Below are 15,894 nucleotides of genomic sequence, written 5' to 3' on the forward strand. Positions count from 1 at the left end.
ACCAGGTAAGATAATAATCAAAATACATTGAAAACACATTAAATGCAAGGAAAAAACCTTACAAGATGAACTACATTTTAGTTAAGTGTTTAACTGGACCTTACATATTTTTTGCTATTTTTAAAAGGATCTGTGGGGACAATGAGAAATCTTTAAAGCAAGATATATTAGATTTTTTTATAAAGCAAGCTATATTTTCATTAATAATTAGGAATGGGAGAGAGTTTGTGTTTTAAGAGAGCTATCAAAATACTTACAAGTCACTCCTACTCCGCTTTTATTATTTCTCAGAATTTTGAAATTTGGACAATTAAATAGATTGAAAATCTCTCCCATACAAATTACCTGCAGAGCTAGGGAATTCGAAGCTTATTAGTAGATGATTCATCTAAGCAATTAGAGCTATGAAAATGGCATTAGATATAAAATGTTAATAATATCATCTTAGCTCAATAAATACAATGTTACCTGATATTCATTAATATGTACAATGTCACCAGTATTAAAATATTTACAATAAAATAGATAATATTCATGATTCATATATGATGGAGGGAGTGCACACTAGGCATGAGAGAGAGCCAGTGAAAATGTCTGGAGATGATAGCTGAATAAAAGATGGCCTGAAGTGGGGAAAGACTTGTTTCTCTATTTTTCAAAAGTACACTCATCTGCGTTATTTGCTCTTCTTTTTGTTTTGTTAATTAGTTTTTAGAGATAGAGATGTCCTCTAAGGTAGCAGTGTCACCCAGAACCATATTAAAGTGTAATAGAAATATTTAACAAAGTAAAAATTAAATATAGTAGAAGTAATGTTAATTTGTGGTTTTCCAAGTCAATATAAACCCACAAGGGATCTGTTTCTTTTTGAATTTGACACTACCACTCTAAGGAGTTTCAGCTGCAGCCCATATTATCTCACTATTATAACTTTATTTCATGAAGTTTTCTTTTGTTTCTAAGATTTGTTCCTCAGTTATCGCTTCTTTAAGCTTGTTATTTAATCTCAAATTAATTCTTTCTTCAAAGATTTTTCATTGACTATAATTTTATCACATTGTAATCAGTAAAATATGAAATTAATTTTTTCCATTTTTTTGGAAATTTTTATGTCATAGAAAGTATTTAAACTCTTTCTCTTTTCATTCAGTAATCACCATAATCTACTGTATCTAATAATATCTACTAAGTTCCACTTAGGTCTTTAACTTGTAATATTTTTTGTTGAAGGTGTCTCTCTGAAAGGAATAAACTAAAGTCAGTTTCACTGTTTTTTTCCTTGAATTTTAATTAACTTTTTGGTTAACTATATAGATTCTGTATCATTTGTGAGTTTATGGGTGTATACATAGAATATTGATTTGTTATATGATAGCTTCAGGCATAATGTATTTTTTTCTGCTTATCTTGTTTTATCATGTCTATATTTGCCAAAGCTTTATCTGAAATTATAATTGCTTCTCTTTTAAAAAAAATTTACTAAAAGCATAATTCTAGTGCTAGATTTTAAGTCTCTTTATATTTCTAGCATTTACATTCTTTGTTATTGTTCTTGCATTTTTGTTTTTCTTCCCAGGTTATTTTTACCTTCTTTCTAAACCAATTTTTCTTGTGCAAGCTAAGTGTATAAATATGCATACATATATTTTATTTAACATATATTTTAATATATTTAACATGTATGGGACTACCTGCCATCTATGGGAGGGAGTGGGGGGAAGGAGGGGAAAAGTTGGAACAGAAGTTTTTGCAAGGGTCAATATTGAAAAATTACCCATGTATGTGTTTTGTTAATCAAAAGCTATAATAAAAAAAAGAATATGTTTCAAGTGTGTTTCTTGTAAAAATGTATTAATGGATGATGACTTAAAATTCAAACATCTTTCATTTTAGGGATGAGTTCATTTCATTCATATCAAAATCATTGCCATTAATTTTACATTTCCCTCCATTGTGTTCTGTTTTGTTTTTTAACTTTTTCTTCTGTCTCCCATGCCTTCTTTAAAAAAAAAAAAGTAAGAGTTTTGCCTCTTTTATTCTACAAACAAGCACTGCTTCAGCTCTATGCCTTCTTAAAAAAAAAAAAAAGTAAGAGTTTTGCCTAACTCTTTTATTCTATAAACAAGCACCTGCTTCAGCTCCATTGTCCTTTTTCTTTGCCTCACCCTGGTCACAGGTTCACTCATATTTATTTTTTCTTTTAAACCTCTCAACTTCTACACAATGAGGTTGGAGTTTGTTTTGCTTATGACTAATTCATTATCTGCCTGCCTTTCCTCTTCCCCCCTCACTGTCCTTTTCTATTTCCCTATTGAATTTAATGTGTTTCTATGCCACAATCCTTGTCTCTGTATATTTATTCAATTTTCTATTGTGTGGTTGAGATGAATATGAAGTTCATGAAATGTACACACAAACACACCCTCCATGTCCAAATACTCTTTAACTCCATGCATCCTTATGAGATAATGATTTTGCTTCCCTTTCTCCTCTTCTTCAGGGTAGAAATCCACATATATCATTTCCATTTTTTTATGGAGATGATCAAAACAAGAAAAAAAACTTGCAGGTTTTCTGTCTTTTTTACCTCTTTCAATGATCCCTTTCAAGATACTGAGTTTTTTTTGGTCATAATTTCAGGTAGTCTTTTCAATTCTTAGACTACTTCTCTTTGATCTGACTTCAGGGTTACTTTTTTTTTTTTTTTTAGTAGAAAATTCCTTACATTTTTTCTTTTTTGTCAATCTTTTAATTTTGTTTTTACTATTTCTTGCTGTATCACTTAAGTCATTGTTGTCTCTTTGGTCCATTCTAATTTTCAGGGCAATTTAGCTCATGCAAATTTCTGTCTGTTCTAAGATATCAATTCTCCTTGCCATTCTTTCTTCCTTTGCACATTTCGTATCTCACTTCTTTCACATATTTTTGCAATTTTTGTGGTCATGACATTTTTTTCTCTTTAAGGCTATATTTATATTTGCTGTAGAGTTTCTTTCTTCTTCTAGATTTGCCCTTTGACATTCTCTCATCCCAAGGAACTTTTTCACTGTGTTTAGCATTTCTGTTTTTTGATATCACCTGCCTTTTTAGACCAGATTCTTATATTTTGGTCAAACTCTGTTTTTATATTAACTGAATGTGTGATTCTTTTTGGTCCTAATTTTGGTAGTCTTGTCCATCTTTTGTCTCTTGGTGTTTTAGGCTCCCTCTGGACACACATATCAAATATAGGATGTTTGAATGCTACTTGCAACCCTTTTCTTGGAGGGAGCTTTGAGACATCCATGAGCTAGCAGGGCGGTGCTCTTAAAAACCTTTCTCTTGCTGGGTAATCTGTGGATGCCTTGACTGCAGACCTGAGTTGCTTTATACTATACCTTCCAACTACCCTGGCTTGCATTTGTTTAGGGTTTCTTCAGGACTCTGGCATTTTTTTGTTTGTGTAGTCTTGGATGAAATAGGTTTTTAAAAATTACTTTCTTTAGTTTTTATCACTGTTTATTCCTGCAATTTTAGAATTTACCAAGTTGTCTGTAAGAGGATTTGGGGTCCTTTAGATCCTAATACATCTTTATCTTTTCTACCTTTCATTACTTCTCATTTGGACTATTACAACAAACATCTGATTGATCTCTGCTTCAGATCTTCCCTGTCATATAACCAATAAAGTAATTCTCCTAAAAGGAAACTCTGATCATGTAATTCACTTGCTCAATAAACTCTAATAGCTTCTATTTTTTTTCCCTAGAATCAGACATGGACTCTTCTTTTTTGCACTCAGTGCTCTTCACAACTTGGCTTCTTCCTAACTTTCCAATCTTCTTACATTTTATTGTTCTACAATCCATCTCTACTCAATCTGCACACAGGACATTCTATCTCCCATCTCCATGCTTTTCCATTTGGTTTTCCCTCACACATGAAATGCATTACCTTTTCAACCCTTCAACCCTATCTCTTGAGAATCCTGGTTTCCTCTAAGACTCAACTTAAGTGTCAACTTCTATATGAAGCCTTTGTTGGTCCATTAAAATGCTAGTCCCCCTCCCTCTTATAAGCTTTTTTATTAATTTTCTTTATATTACTTACACCTTAAGAATGTAGATTCCTTGAAAACAGGTACTTCTGCCTTTATATTTCTAATCTTACCACATATTAAATGCTTAACAAATGCTAACTGATTCAATAAATATGACAGTGATGAGACTGTTGCAGAATTTAGTTATGGCAGCTAACTATAGAAATTCTAGTTTTTATAGCTTCATCAAAAGTTAAAGAGCACCACTATTACCTATGTTTTTCTTTATTGTTTTAAATTGTTTCCAAGTAGCATGCTGGCTTTTTTTTTTATTCAGTTCTCTTATATAACCCTTTAGTAGATCAGAGTGACATTTTCCCACATTCTGTGTTAAAGAAGAAAATAAAACACCATATGTAGGATTTGCCTGCATTAGAATGGTATTTGAATGTTGTAAACTTGTTGATCCATAGAGCTATACTATGAAAACCAGATTGTCATCTTGCATGTATACTTCAAATTTAGGATAAATTTTATTCTGAATACCTCAGATCAGAATTAGATGCAATAGTAGAAGCTAAAAGAGACAAGTGTTAAAATATAAACCAATCTTTCAAAGGCTAATGTTTTTCTTCAATAGAACATATTAGGAAAATAGTGAGTACCCTGTCATTTGAGCTTAAGCAAAAACTGCCTGATCTCTATCTACATGCCCCAATCAGCGATTTGGATGATAATTTAGGGATCCTTTCTAATTCTGGGTTTCTTTGAGATTACTCACTATGGAGTAATGATTAAGGTACTGAATTGGGAATCATGATATTTGATTTCTAAGACTTGAAGTATCTGACAATAATTATTCATCTGACCTGGAAACAAGTAATTTTTATCTCTCAGAGCTTCAATTTTTTTTCTACAAAATTAGCAGATTCAACTAAAGGATATTTCCAAATTCCGCCCAGTTCTTCAGATCAATTATTCTGCATTCTCTTTGATCTTTACAAATATTTATAACTTGTAGCGGTCATTCCCACATAATGCAAAATAAATTCTGTTCTCAATTTTTAGATCCTTTCTTTTCTCCTATTTCATGATGCTTAGAAAATATTGAAAACTATATAAAGCAAAGTGAACAAAAGCAGAACACGGTACACAGTAACAGAAATAGTGTAAAAATGATCAACTGTATGTGACCTAGCTACTTAGATCAGACAATGACTGAAGATAATTCTGCAGCACCCAGGATGAAAAATACTATTTACCTTCAGAATGAATGAACTCTGAATGAAAACTGTCACATTCTTTTTTTTAAAAACTTTTGAAATTTTTCTTTTACAATATGGCTAATATGGAAATATGCTTTGCATGACTTTATATGTATATTTGATTTCAAATTGCTTTCTTTCTCAAGGGGGGTAAGAAAAAGAATTTCAAATTCAATTTTTTTAAGTGATTGTTAAAAAATTTTACATGTAATTGAGAAATATTTAATGAAATAAATAAAAATACATTTAAAAATATTTTTTAAAAATATAATTCTAAAAAACAATGAAGACCAAAAATGGATTAGATGAAACTAAAATGACCAACTTCTCATTTTGGTGAATCATCAGAATTCTATTTATTGAATTGTATAAACCTACTCTTTAAATGTTTTTGTGAGGATTGTGAACAGGGTGTAGAGATCCTGAAGTCCTTTATTTTTCTTACATCTTATTGCAGCAAAATAAAGATTGTATACAGTATACAAATATCCTCAGTGTACAGTATCTAAATATTCTCATTGTCATTCAAAGCGAGATGAAAATAAAAGTTTGGGTAAAGACCAGGTTGTTACATTTTGCCCATACTCTTTTTTTTTAAAGCTTCACCCGAAGTAGCACAATCTGTGTTGCTTTTAAAAGTATATTTGAGTCCTTTTCCTCTGTGTTTGACCTCTTTTCGGTAGATATTTGAAAGGAGTATTTGTCAAAGGATACTTTTAGTTTAGTCACATTTTTAGTTTAATTTCAGGCTGTTTTCCAGAATAGCTGGACCAAATCAAAAATCTATCAACAATGCACATTAGAGTGTTTGAATTCCGGCAGCAACTCTAATAGCCAAAGTAATGGCTATGAAATGTCAGATTCATTTTTAATTTTCACTTTTCTTATTCTTAGTGATTCAGAAGATTTTTTTATATAATGGTTGACGGCTTAATTTTCTTCTTTTGAAAACTACTTGTTCATATTCTTTAACTGCATCTACTGAGGTTTATTCTCAAGCTTTAGATATTTAAAGGATTGCCATATGGACCAGGGATTGGTATATATGTAGTAAATCCACATCAATCTTCTTGTACCCAAAGCAGCCAACCTGAGTCAAGAACCAACCTTGAGAAGTGACATGCTTGACCCACCTGAGCAGTGAATCAGTCTGGCAGCAGACATACCTTGTACTGCAAGTAAGGAAATTACTCTCATCTAATAGCTATGTGAACCTAGAACCAGGAGAAGAGATGTAGCCAGTAAGACCCAATCTACTAGTATATATATAAATACAGAGCCAAGATATATATTACATTTCTCTTAGATGTATTAACTCTAAAATATAATATATTATCTCGATGTAATTGTATACTGTTGGTAAGAGATTAATGGATGATAACCACATATAATATAGAACACATTATGTCACAGGGTGGCAAGGAATAAATTACTGTCTAATCCTTAAGGAAAGCTTTAGCCATAGGTATCACTGTTATGAGTAAATCAAGGGATCAGTTTTCAAGTATATAGTGCCACAAGTTTGTGCCAAGCTTCAGTTTGTACGCAGTAATTTGATGTAAAAAATATTCTCTAAACTGCAATATGTTTTTTCTAAATAAGACATTAAATTACCTTTCTTCCTGCCATAACAAAGGCCGCATACCACCACTGTGATACGTTTCTAAATTTTTTTGTTCAGTAAATTCAACTGGATCCAACTCTTTGTGACCACATTTGGGTTTTTTTGGGCAAAGATTCTGAAGTGCTTTGCCATTTCCTTTTCTAGATCATTTTATAGATGAGGAAACCGAGATAAACCAAGTTAAGTGACTTGCCCAAAGCACTAAGTATCCAGGCCACATTTGAACTCAGGAAGATGAATTTTCCTGGCATCAGATCCAGTACTACCTAGTTGCCCATAGATGTTAGTATCTTTAGTATCAAGACTTTAGTATCATTAAAGAAGCAAGCCATTAACAATTAGTCAGAAAGCAAATTAACTTTGTTTAAATCAACTGAATATTTAGATAATATCTACCATATGCAAGGCATGACAGCCTTTGGAGAGAAAAAGACAAAAATAAGAGTCCATATCTTTAAGCAGCTAACATTAGATAAAGGAGACATGTACAGAAGTAAATACAAAGTATGTACAATTTAATAACTTAATTTCAAGAGGGAGAAACTGCTAATTGGAGAGGGGTGAGAAGAGAGAGTAATTAGGAAGTGCCTCTTGAAGGAGTTGATATCTTGGCTATTTTAAAGGAAACTAGGGATAATATCAGCAGGTGAAAAGGAGAGGCACAGTGGAAAGGAATGGTAGGCTTGTATGGAGAAAAGTTCAAAATTCAGTTTGCCTCTAACCCTGATTTGGAGGGGAACAGTCAGAAATTAGGACAGAAAGGTGATTGCATGTGGCTTTTTTTTATAGCTGAAGCTCAGAATTATGTATTTCATCCTTTTGATCAGGGATTCTAAACCTAAGATTTGTACTTAAAAAAAAAGCATTTTGATAACAGTATTTCAATATAATTGGTTTTTATTGTAATGTTATATATTTAATTTTGTGTATTTAAAAAAAACTATCCCAAAAAACTACAGAGACATTGTCTAACTACCAAAAAGGTCAAGAAATCCTGCTATAGGAGGAATACAGAGAGGCTTGGAGAGACTTAAATCAACTGTTGCTGAGTGAAATGAGCAGAACCAGAAGATCACTATACACTTCAACAACAAAACTGTATGAGGATGTATTCTGATGGAAGTGGAAATCTTCAACATAAAGAAGATCCAACTCACTTCCAGTTGATCAATGATGGACAGAAATAACTATACCCAGAGAAGGAATACTGGGAAGCGAATGTAAATTGTTAGCACTACTGTCTATCTACCCAGGTTACTTATACCTTCGGAAGCTAATAATTAATGTGCAACAAGAAAAAGGTATTTACACACATATATTGTATCTAGATTATATTGTAACACATGTAAAATGTATGGGATTACCTGCCATCGGGGGGAGGGAGTGGAGGGAGGGAGGGGATAATTTGGAAAAATGAATAAAAAAAAAAAAAGAAAGAAAGAAATCCTGCTATAAGTTTAAAAACATGAGACACCAAAGATTTCTGAGTATGGAAGTAATAAGGGTCAGAACTATGTTTTAGAAAGATCAGGGTCAGCTTTTTTGGAGGTTGGGTTGGTGAGAGAATAAAATAGAATAGAGACAAGTAAGCCAATCAGAAGACTCCTGAAGTAGTCCATGAGAAGAAATGTAAGCTATAACTAGCAGGATGGCTTAGTATAAATAAGGGGGAAGATAAGAGAAATATGGAGGTATGAACAGTAACATTTGGAAACTGATTAATTACATATTGAAGCTGAACCAAAATAAAAGGTTAAGATTCCTCCAAGATTATGAACCTAAGTAACTAGAAAGATGGTGGTACCATTAATGGAGGTAGGTTTTTGTATTCCAAGAGGCTAGAAGAATGACCTGTAGAAATGAAGCAGGTAATGTTTATTGAAGTCAATGGAACTGGAAAATCTCTTGTACAACAAACCAAATAGTAACCTACATAATCTATTTACAAAAAAAAAAAAAAAAAGAGAGAGAGATGAAAAATGGGATATATTCAAAATAATAATAAAAAGTAATAGCAAACTTTATACAGCATTTACTATGTATTAGATCTTGTATTACGCACTTTGCAATAATAATTAAGTAATTTGATCCTAACAACAATTCTAAGAGGTATGCACTATTATTTTCCCCATTCAAGAAATAAGGAAATTGAGGCAAACAGAGGCTAAGTGATTGCCCAAAGTCATATCACTAGAAACTATCAGACTTCAGATTTGAATTCAGGCCTTCCTGGATCTGGACCTAGCACTCTATTGAGTATGCTACCTAGCTGTCCCCAAAAGAATGAGAAACTGGTTATCTTACTTTCATACATAAGTTCAAACAATGTAAACCAAATGCCATAATAGAACTATCAAAAGACTCTTAAAAGCAAAGACTCGACCTTCTTTTTAGGCAGATACACCCAACAATCAATTGAAATAATCAGTTTAGAATATATATTAATTTGTAAAATCTTGTGCAAACTGCTAGGTGGTATAGTGGATTGAATGCTAAGCCTGAAGTCAAGAGGACTGGAGTTAAAACCTTGGCAAGTTAGGCAATAGGCATGTTTTTCTGATTCAGTTTTTTCCTTTGTAAAGTGGGAATAACACCTACTTTCCAGAGTGTTTGTGAGGATTAAATGAATTATTAACTGTAAAGCACTCTGTAAATCTTGAAGTACTCTATACATGCTAGCACATATTCTATTTCTCTCTTTCTCCATACATATATATATACATATATACATGTATATATATATATATATATATATATATATATATATATATATATATATACAGACACATAAATTTGTATATGTGTATGAACGTACACATAATTATGAGCAGTGCTACCCCCCACAAAGAATTGAAAAACGGTAGCAAGAAAGAATAGTTTAAAGATTTGGTGAGAGAGCCAATGAAGGAATGTCATTAAGGGAGGAGCTCAAGAAGACAATAAAAGATAGAAAAAGAAGGGACCTTCAATGCTCTAGAAGCCTTCCACTGTGCCACTTAGCTAGCTGCCCTATTTCATTGGCATAGAAAATTTACAAATGAGGAAAACCTACTTGTTATGGGCCAGAACTCTGTACTTGAAACAAGGATTCTTAAAAGGTATTTAGTCAGTGGAATTGATGAGACAATGGTAGTTCTCTAGTTCAGTATCATTGATTTAATCTTACAACAAATAATGGTTTCCTGGTGATATCATTATATCAACAGGGCTACTACCTCCCTTGGGGGCACAGATTACCGAGGGGAGCAATTTGGAGCAGGTCTCTTGGCAAAGCTGTACCCTCCTCCCATTTGGGGAAAGGAGGTGGTAGTAGTTTCTTCCACTAGTGCACGAGCTATAAGCAGCACATTTTTAATACCTGGCCTCATTTCCCTTCCTGGAGGGAAAGCTGCTAAAGCTGGAGAGGGAGTGGGGAGGATGCAGCAAGGAGAAGAGGCAGGAGAACAGGAATGCCTGGATCTCTTTTGCTGCTGGTCCTTCTTCATGAAGACAAAGTCATGGCAGGCTTGTTGTCCCACATGCTCCGGTTGTGGGGGAAAGGGGAGGAGGGAGGATTTCAATATTGGTTTATACCCAGAATTCTGCATATAAACTGGGATAAACTCAGCCAGACAGATTCATTTCATCTCCCACCTTTGTGGTGGCTGGAGTCTAGAGCACAAGCCGGATGGAGACAGACTTCAAGATAGAGACCGTTGTGGTGGTCCTCCTGCCTCCCCCACAGAAACCAAGACACATTCCAGAGGATCTCAAGAAAGCTGGCCTGGCGGAAATTAGATATGGACCCACACTTAACACCATATACCAAAATAAGATCAAAATGGGTCCAGGATTTAGGCATAAAGAATGAGACCATAAATTGATTAGAGGAACAGAGAGATAGTCTACCTCTCAGACCTGTGGAGGAGGAAGGAATTTATGACCAAAGGAGAATTAGAGATCATTATTGATCACGAAATAGAAGATTTTGATTACATCAAATTAAAAAGCTTTTGTACAAACAAAACTAATGCAAACAAGATTAGAAGGGAAGTAACAAATTGGAAAAATATTTTTACAATTAAAGGTTCTGATAAAGGCCTCATTTCCAAAATATATAGAGAATTGATTCTAATTTATAAGAAATCAAACCATTCTCCAATTGATAAATAGTCAAAGGATATGAACAGACAATTTTCAGATGATGAAATTGAAACTATATCCACTCATATGAAAGAGTGTTCCAAATCACTCCTGATCAGAAAAATGCAAATTAAGGCAACTCTGAGATACCACTACACACCTGTCAGATTGGCTAAGATGACAGGAAAAAATAATGATGAATGTTGGAGGGGATGTGGGAAAACTGGGACACTGATGCACTGTTGGTGGAGTTGTGAAAGAATCCAACCATTCTGGAGAGCAATTTGGAACTATGCCAAAAAGTTATCAAACTGTGCATACCCTTTGATCCAGCAGTGTTACTACTGGGCTTATATCCCAAAGAAATACTAAAGATGGGAAAGGGGCCTGTATGTGCCAAAATGTTTGTGGCAGCCCTTTTTGTAGTGGCTAGAAACTGGAAAATGAATGGATGTCCATCAATTGGAGAATGGTTGGGTAAATTACGGTATATGAAAGTTATGGAATATTATTGCTCTGTAAGAAATGACCAGCAGGATGAATACAGAGAGGCTTGGAGAGACTTACACCAACTGATGCTGAGTGAAATGAGCAGAACTAGGAGATCATTATATACTTCAACAACAATACTGTATGAAGATATATTCTGATTGAAATGGATATCTTCAACATAAAGAAGATCCAATTCACTTCCAGTTAATCAATGATGGACAGAAACGGCTACATCCTGAGAAGGAACACTGGGAATTGAATGTAAACTGTTTGCACTACTGTCTTTCTACCCAGGTTACTTATACCTTTGGAATCCAATTCTTACCCTGCAACAAGAAAATTGGATTTACACACATATATTGTATCTAAGTTATACTGTAACACATTTAATATGTATAGGATTGCCTGTCATCTAGGGGAGGGAGTAGAGGGAGGGAGGGGAAAATTTGGAAAAATGGATACAAGAGATAATGTTGTAAAAAAAAAATTACTCATGCATATGTACTGTCAAAAAATTATAATTATAAAATTAATAAAAAAAATTAAATTACCAAAAAAAAAAAAAAAAAAAAAAAAAAAAAAAAAGAAAAGAAAGCTGGCCTGGGCTCCAGGCAAGGAAACTAGATTGTGAAGGAGATAATAAAGAATTTGAACTTTATCCCTGGCTATTCTTGTGATAATTACTCAGCTAAAATGAAGACTGGTCCAGAAACCTCCAGAAAATCAACTAGAATATTACACTTACTAATATATACTGTACCTCGTTTGTATCTAACTAAGTTTGCAACTGGTCTAGAATACTGATAGGTCAAGTGAATTGCCCAGGATCATACAGATTTATATTCCAGAGAGGTGACTGTATTACTAGCAAAAAAGGGGGGGAGCAACTGAAAGAAAAACAAATACTATTAACCTATATCCCCACTTTCCCATCTGTGTTAAGAACACAATTGTCTAAGAATTCCTTGCCCTATGGGCTAGATTACACAGGTAAATATTTCTTCATGGAATTTCTTTTATATGGTTTAGCAAGTGAATTTTTTGTTAAAAACAGAATGACCTATTGAGTATCATTTTGTTTCAATCCCAAACTTGCAACCTGGTACATCATCTATCTAAAATTTTTATGAAGATAATTTATATACACATCAAGGGCATTCTCGATGAAGATATTAGTAGAGAACAAGCAGGTTTTTTCTGCAAATGATATTCCATAAGGGACCATATTTTTACAATTAATTATTAAAACACTAATATTAAAATATTAAAATAAAACATACAAGACAACCTTGTCTGTTACTTACAATTGATTACTCTAAAAAGCTTTTGTTTCATACATTAAAAGGAACCTTTAAAAACTGTCTCACATGCATGTATTAAAATTATTATTTGAATGACCTGAAAGATGAACTTCCTTAATTACTGTTATCAATAGGCGAATAAGATAGATACATGCTCCCCAAAGATGATGGACCCTGTTACAGAAAAGATCCCATGCCGAAGTTAAATTAAAAGGGGGTTTTCTATGGATGCTGAGGTTCACCAATGTTTTTATTTTATAAAAGATTCATAATTGGTTGTATCAAAGCCCAAGACAGTGCAGAGACTCCTGGATAAGATCCATACTATACAAACCAATTAACAAACCCTATTTGTCCAGACCATGATTTTCATCTAGAATCTAGGTTCTAGAACAATGCTTGAGAAACCTGCCCACCATTAATAGGTACTGTTGGACAAAAATTACAAATGAACAAATTCTACCTGTAATTAAACAGGAAGAAAGAGATTGGAAGGACTTTCAAAAATTAGTGAGAGCTCATGTGATGATTTCAAGTTTCTCTCTAATTATAAAGCCTATCTTTTTTTAAAAATTAAATTTTTATTTATGTCTTTTAAAATATTTATTTTCACAATAAATTGCTACTTTCCTATATAGAGAACTATCCTTTATAACAAAAAATTTTAAAATGGGAAAAAAAACTCAGCAAAACTAATGAACATATCCAAAGTCTGATATTACCTACAGTCTTTCAGATTCATAGGCCTCAAGCCCATATTTTTAATAGCACTAGTCTCCTGGTCATTTTGTATATCTATGGGTCATATAAGATTATTGTTTCTGAAGAAACAAAATTCAAAATTACTGAGGTGATAATAAAAGTACCTGGGAACAAGCTGCAACATATAACATATTGGAATTACAAAGAAGAAAACGAAGAGGGATGTCATCATGGAAAAGTATTATCAACAAGAAGCAATGTCTGGTCATAAGTCAAGACTGAAGAATAAACTGTGCATGTTCCTATGATATCCTCATATTGTCAGAAGAGTAAGGTTTCCAGGGACAAAATTATGAGAGAACACAAAGAAGAGATGCACATCATGAGTAAGGAAGGATGGGTTAAAATATGCAATACTGGAAGAAATATTCACACTGACAAGGTCACAAATTCATTTGAGTATGAATCTTCCAAGCATCTGGCATAATGTCATATATATGCTAAATGCAGAATAAATTCTTATGATGAATGAAGAAAGATTAACAGTTAAAGAAGAACATTAAAAAGATCATTAGAGCAAACCAGAAAAGATGTGAAAAGAAACTTAATAATGATGGATCTGGTATAAAAAATGAAAGAAATGATGAGAAAGATATTGACAGGCAAAATCTACATTATTTGACAAATAATTAGGTAGACAAATAATTGGATAGAGAAAGAATGAAAAGATCAAAAAATGACTCTGGGGTAACATGAGACATGTTAGAAGATAGTTGTGAAGGATGGTGTTGACACAAACAGAAACAAAGGTTTGGGGGAGGGCAAATCTTTTGAACAGATTTACAAGTATAATTGGGCATCTAAGTGGTGATGCCCACTAGGAAGTTGGACATATGGAACTGGCATTCTAAAGAAAAGAAGGAAATTTAGAGAAAAAATTTGGAGTCACCTACTTAGATATGATAAATGACAATAGAAGAGTTGATGAATTTACCCTAAAAGAGAGAAAAAACACAGAAAAATAAGAGGATTAAATGAAAGACCCCCAAATTTATGTAGTGTGAGAAAAATGAATAGCTAAAAAATAAGACAAGAAACAGGCAAGAAAATTTGGAAGAAAACTATAAGATTATAATGTTACTGAATTGAGGAAGGATAAATTTAAAGATGGAAAAGGGTAGACAAAAAGATTAGATGCTGTAAAAAAAGTCAACTAATAAATAAGAACTTAAAAAAAAAACACTTTGGATTTTGAAGTAAGAAAGTCATTAAGACCCTTAGGAAAAACAATTTCAGCACAGTGGTGAAATGGAAACCAGAATGTGACAGGTAAAGGAGTGAACTGATTTTTCTAGAATTTTTCTAAAGAAAAAAAGAAATTACATATAAGATATGTCATAATGTAGGTAATCTACCAACTGATATTTATAGAGTTAAATTTTATTAATCATAAAACACTATACAGTTGTGAGACATTTTGTAGGCTTATTTTTTCTACTATGACAAATAATTGGAAGACAATGGCATTGACAACAGCATCCTCTTGTTATACATTTCCTTACTTGCACAGGCGTATCCAGAGTGAAGATGTGTTCTCCACGAACATTATAAAATTTGACCAGAGCACTCTTCAGAAAGGTTCCATTGGCAATTTCAACTAGTTGATTCTGTTTCTCCATACCAGCTACTGCAAGCAAATCTCCCTGTGTGCACCACTGGACAACCACTTCTGAAATCACAAAAACATATACAATTGAATCAAGAACAGAAAATTGATTCACCCTGAACTTGCATACAAAAAAGAGTTATAAGTATTTTTTTTAAAATGAAGAATCTATGGAGGAAATGGGGGGAGGAGAAAAAGAAGAGGAAGGAAAAGAGGATGAAAGAGGAGAAGAAAGAAGGGGAATAAAGGAGAAGGCAATGAAGGAAAGAAGGAAGGGAGAAAGGAAAGACAAAAGAAAATGTGTGGAAGAAAAGAGGGAAGAGTGAAAGAAGAAAGATCATGATTTTATCAATCATATACTCGAGATAATTTTCATTAATATTAGAATCCTGTGCAAAATATCTTTTAGTCAATATGGAGACTCTATGTTAAATTATACCTCTGAAAAAATAACTATAAAGGGCAAAAATCTGATTTAACATAGTTAGTCTATGTCACTGTGGTTCTTTATCTTTCAGTAGTATGTTTCAGGAGCTCCATTATATTTTTTAGATAGGGACTTTGACAATAATTAGAAAATAGCAAGACACATTGTGAATTATAGAGGTTACAGAATAATTTTCTCACCTTTTTAAGAGAGACATTTAGAAGTCATAATTAATACCACATAAGAATGGGCTACGAAAAGGAATGGTATAGTAGAC

The 15,894-nt window shown here is 33.0% G+C and overlaps 1 protein-coding gene across 11 annotated transcripts in view; it reads right to left on the bottom strand.

Annotated features, from left to right (window-relative positions):
• The window catches only part of TULP4 (TUB like protein 4), a 196,817-nt gene that overhangs the window by 47,078 nt on the left and 133,845 nt on the right, over nt 1–15,894 (bottom strand). For all 11 annotated transcript variants that reach the window (XM_074309420.1, XM_074309422.1, XM_074309423.1 and 8 more), the window contains one exon: nt 15,087–15,253. In XM_074309420.1, the coding sequence (XP_074165521.1) occupies nt 15,087–15,253 (167 nt within the window). The remainder of the gene's footprint in view (nt 1–15,086; nt 15,254–15,894) is intronic.

This window comes from Sminthopsis crassicaudata, chromosome 4 (assembly GCF_048593235.1).
Source record: "Sminthopsis crassicaudata isolate SCR6 chromosome 4, ASM4859323v1, whole genome shotgun sequence".
In the NCBI taxonomy this organism is placed as follows: Eukaryota; Metazoa; Chordata; class Mammalia; order Dasyuromorphia; family Dasyuridae; genus Sminthopsis; species Sminthopsis crassicaudata.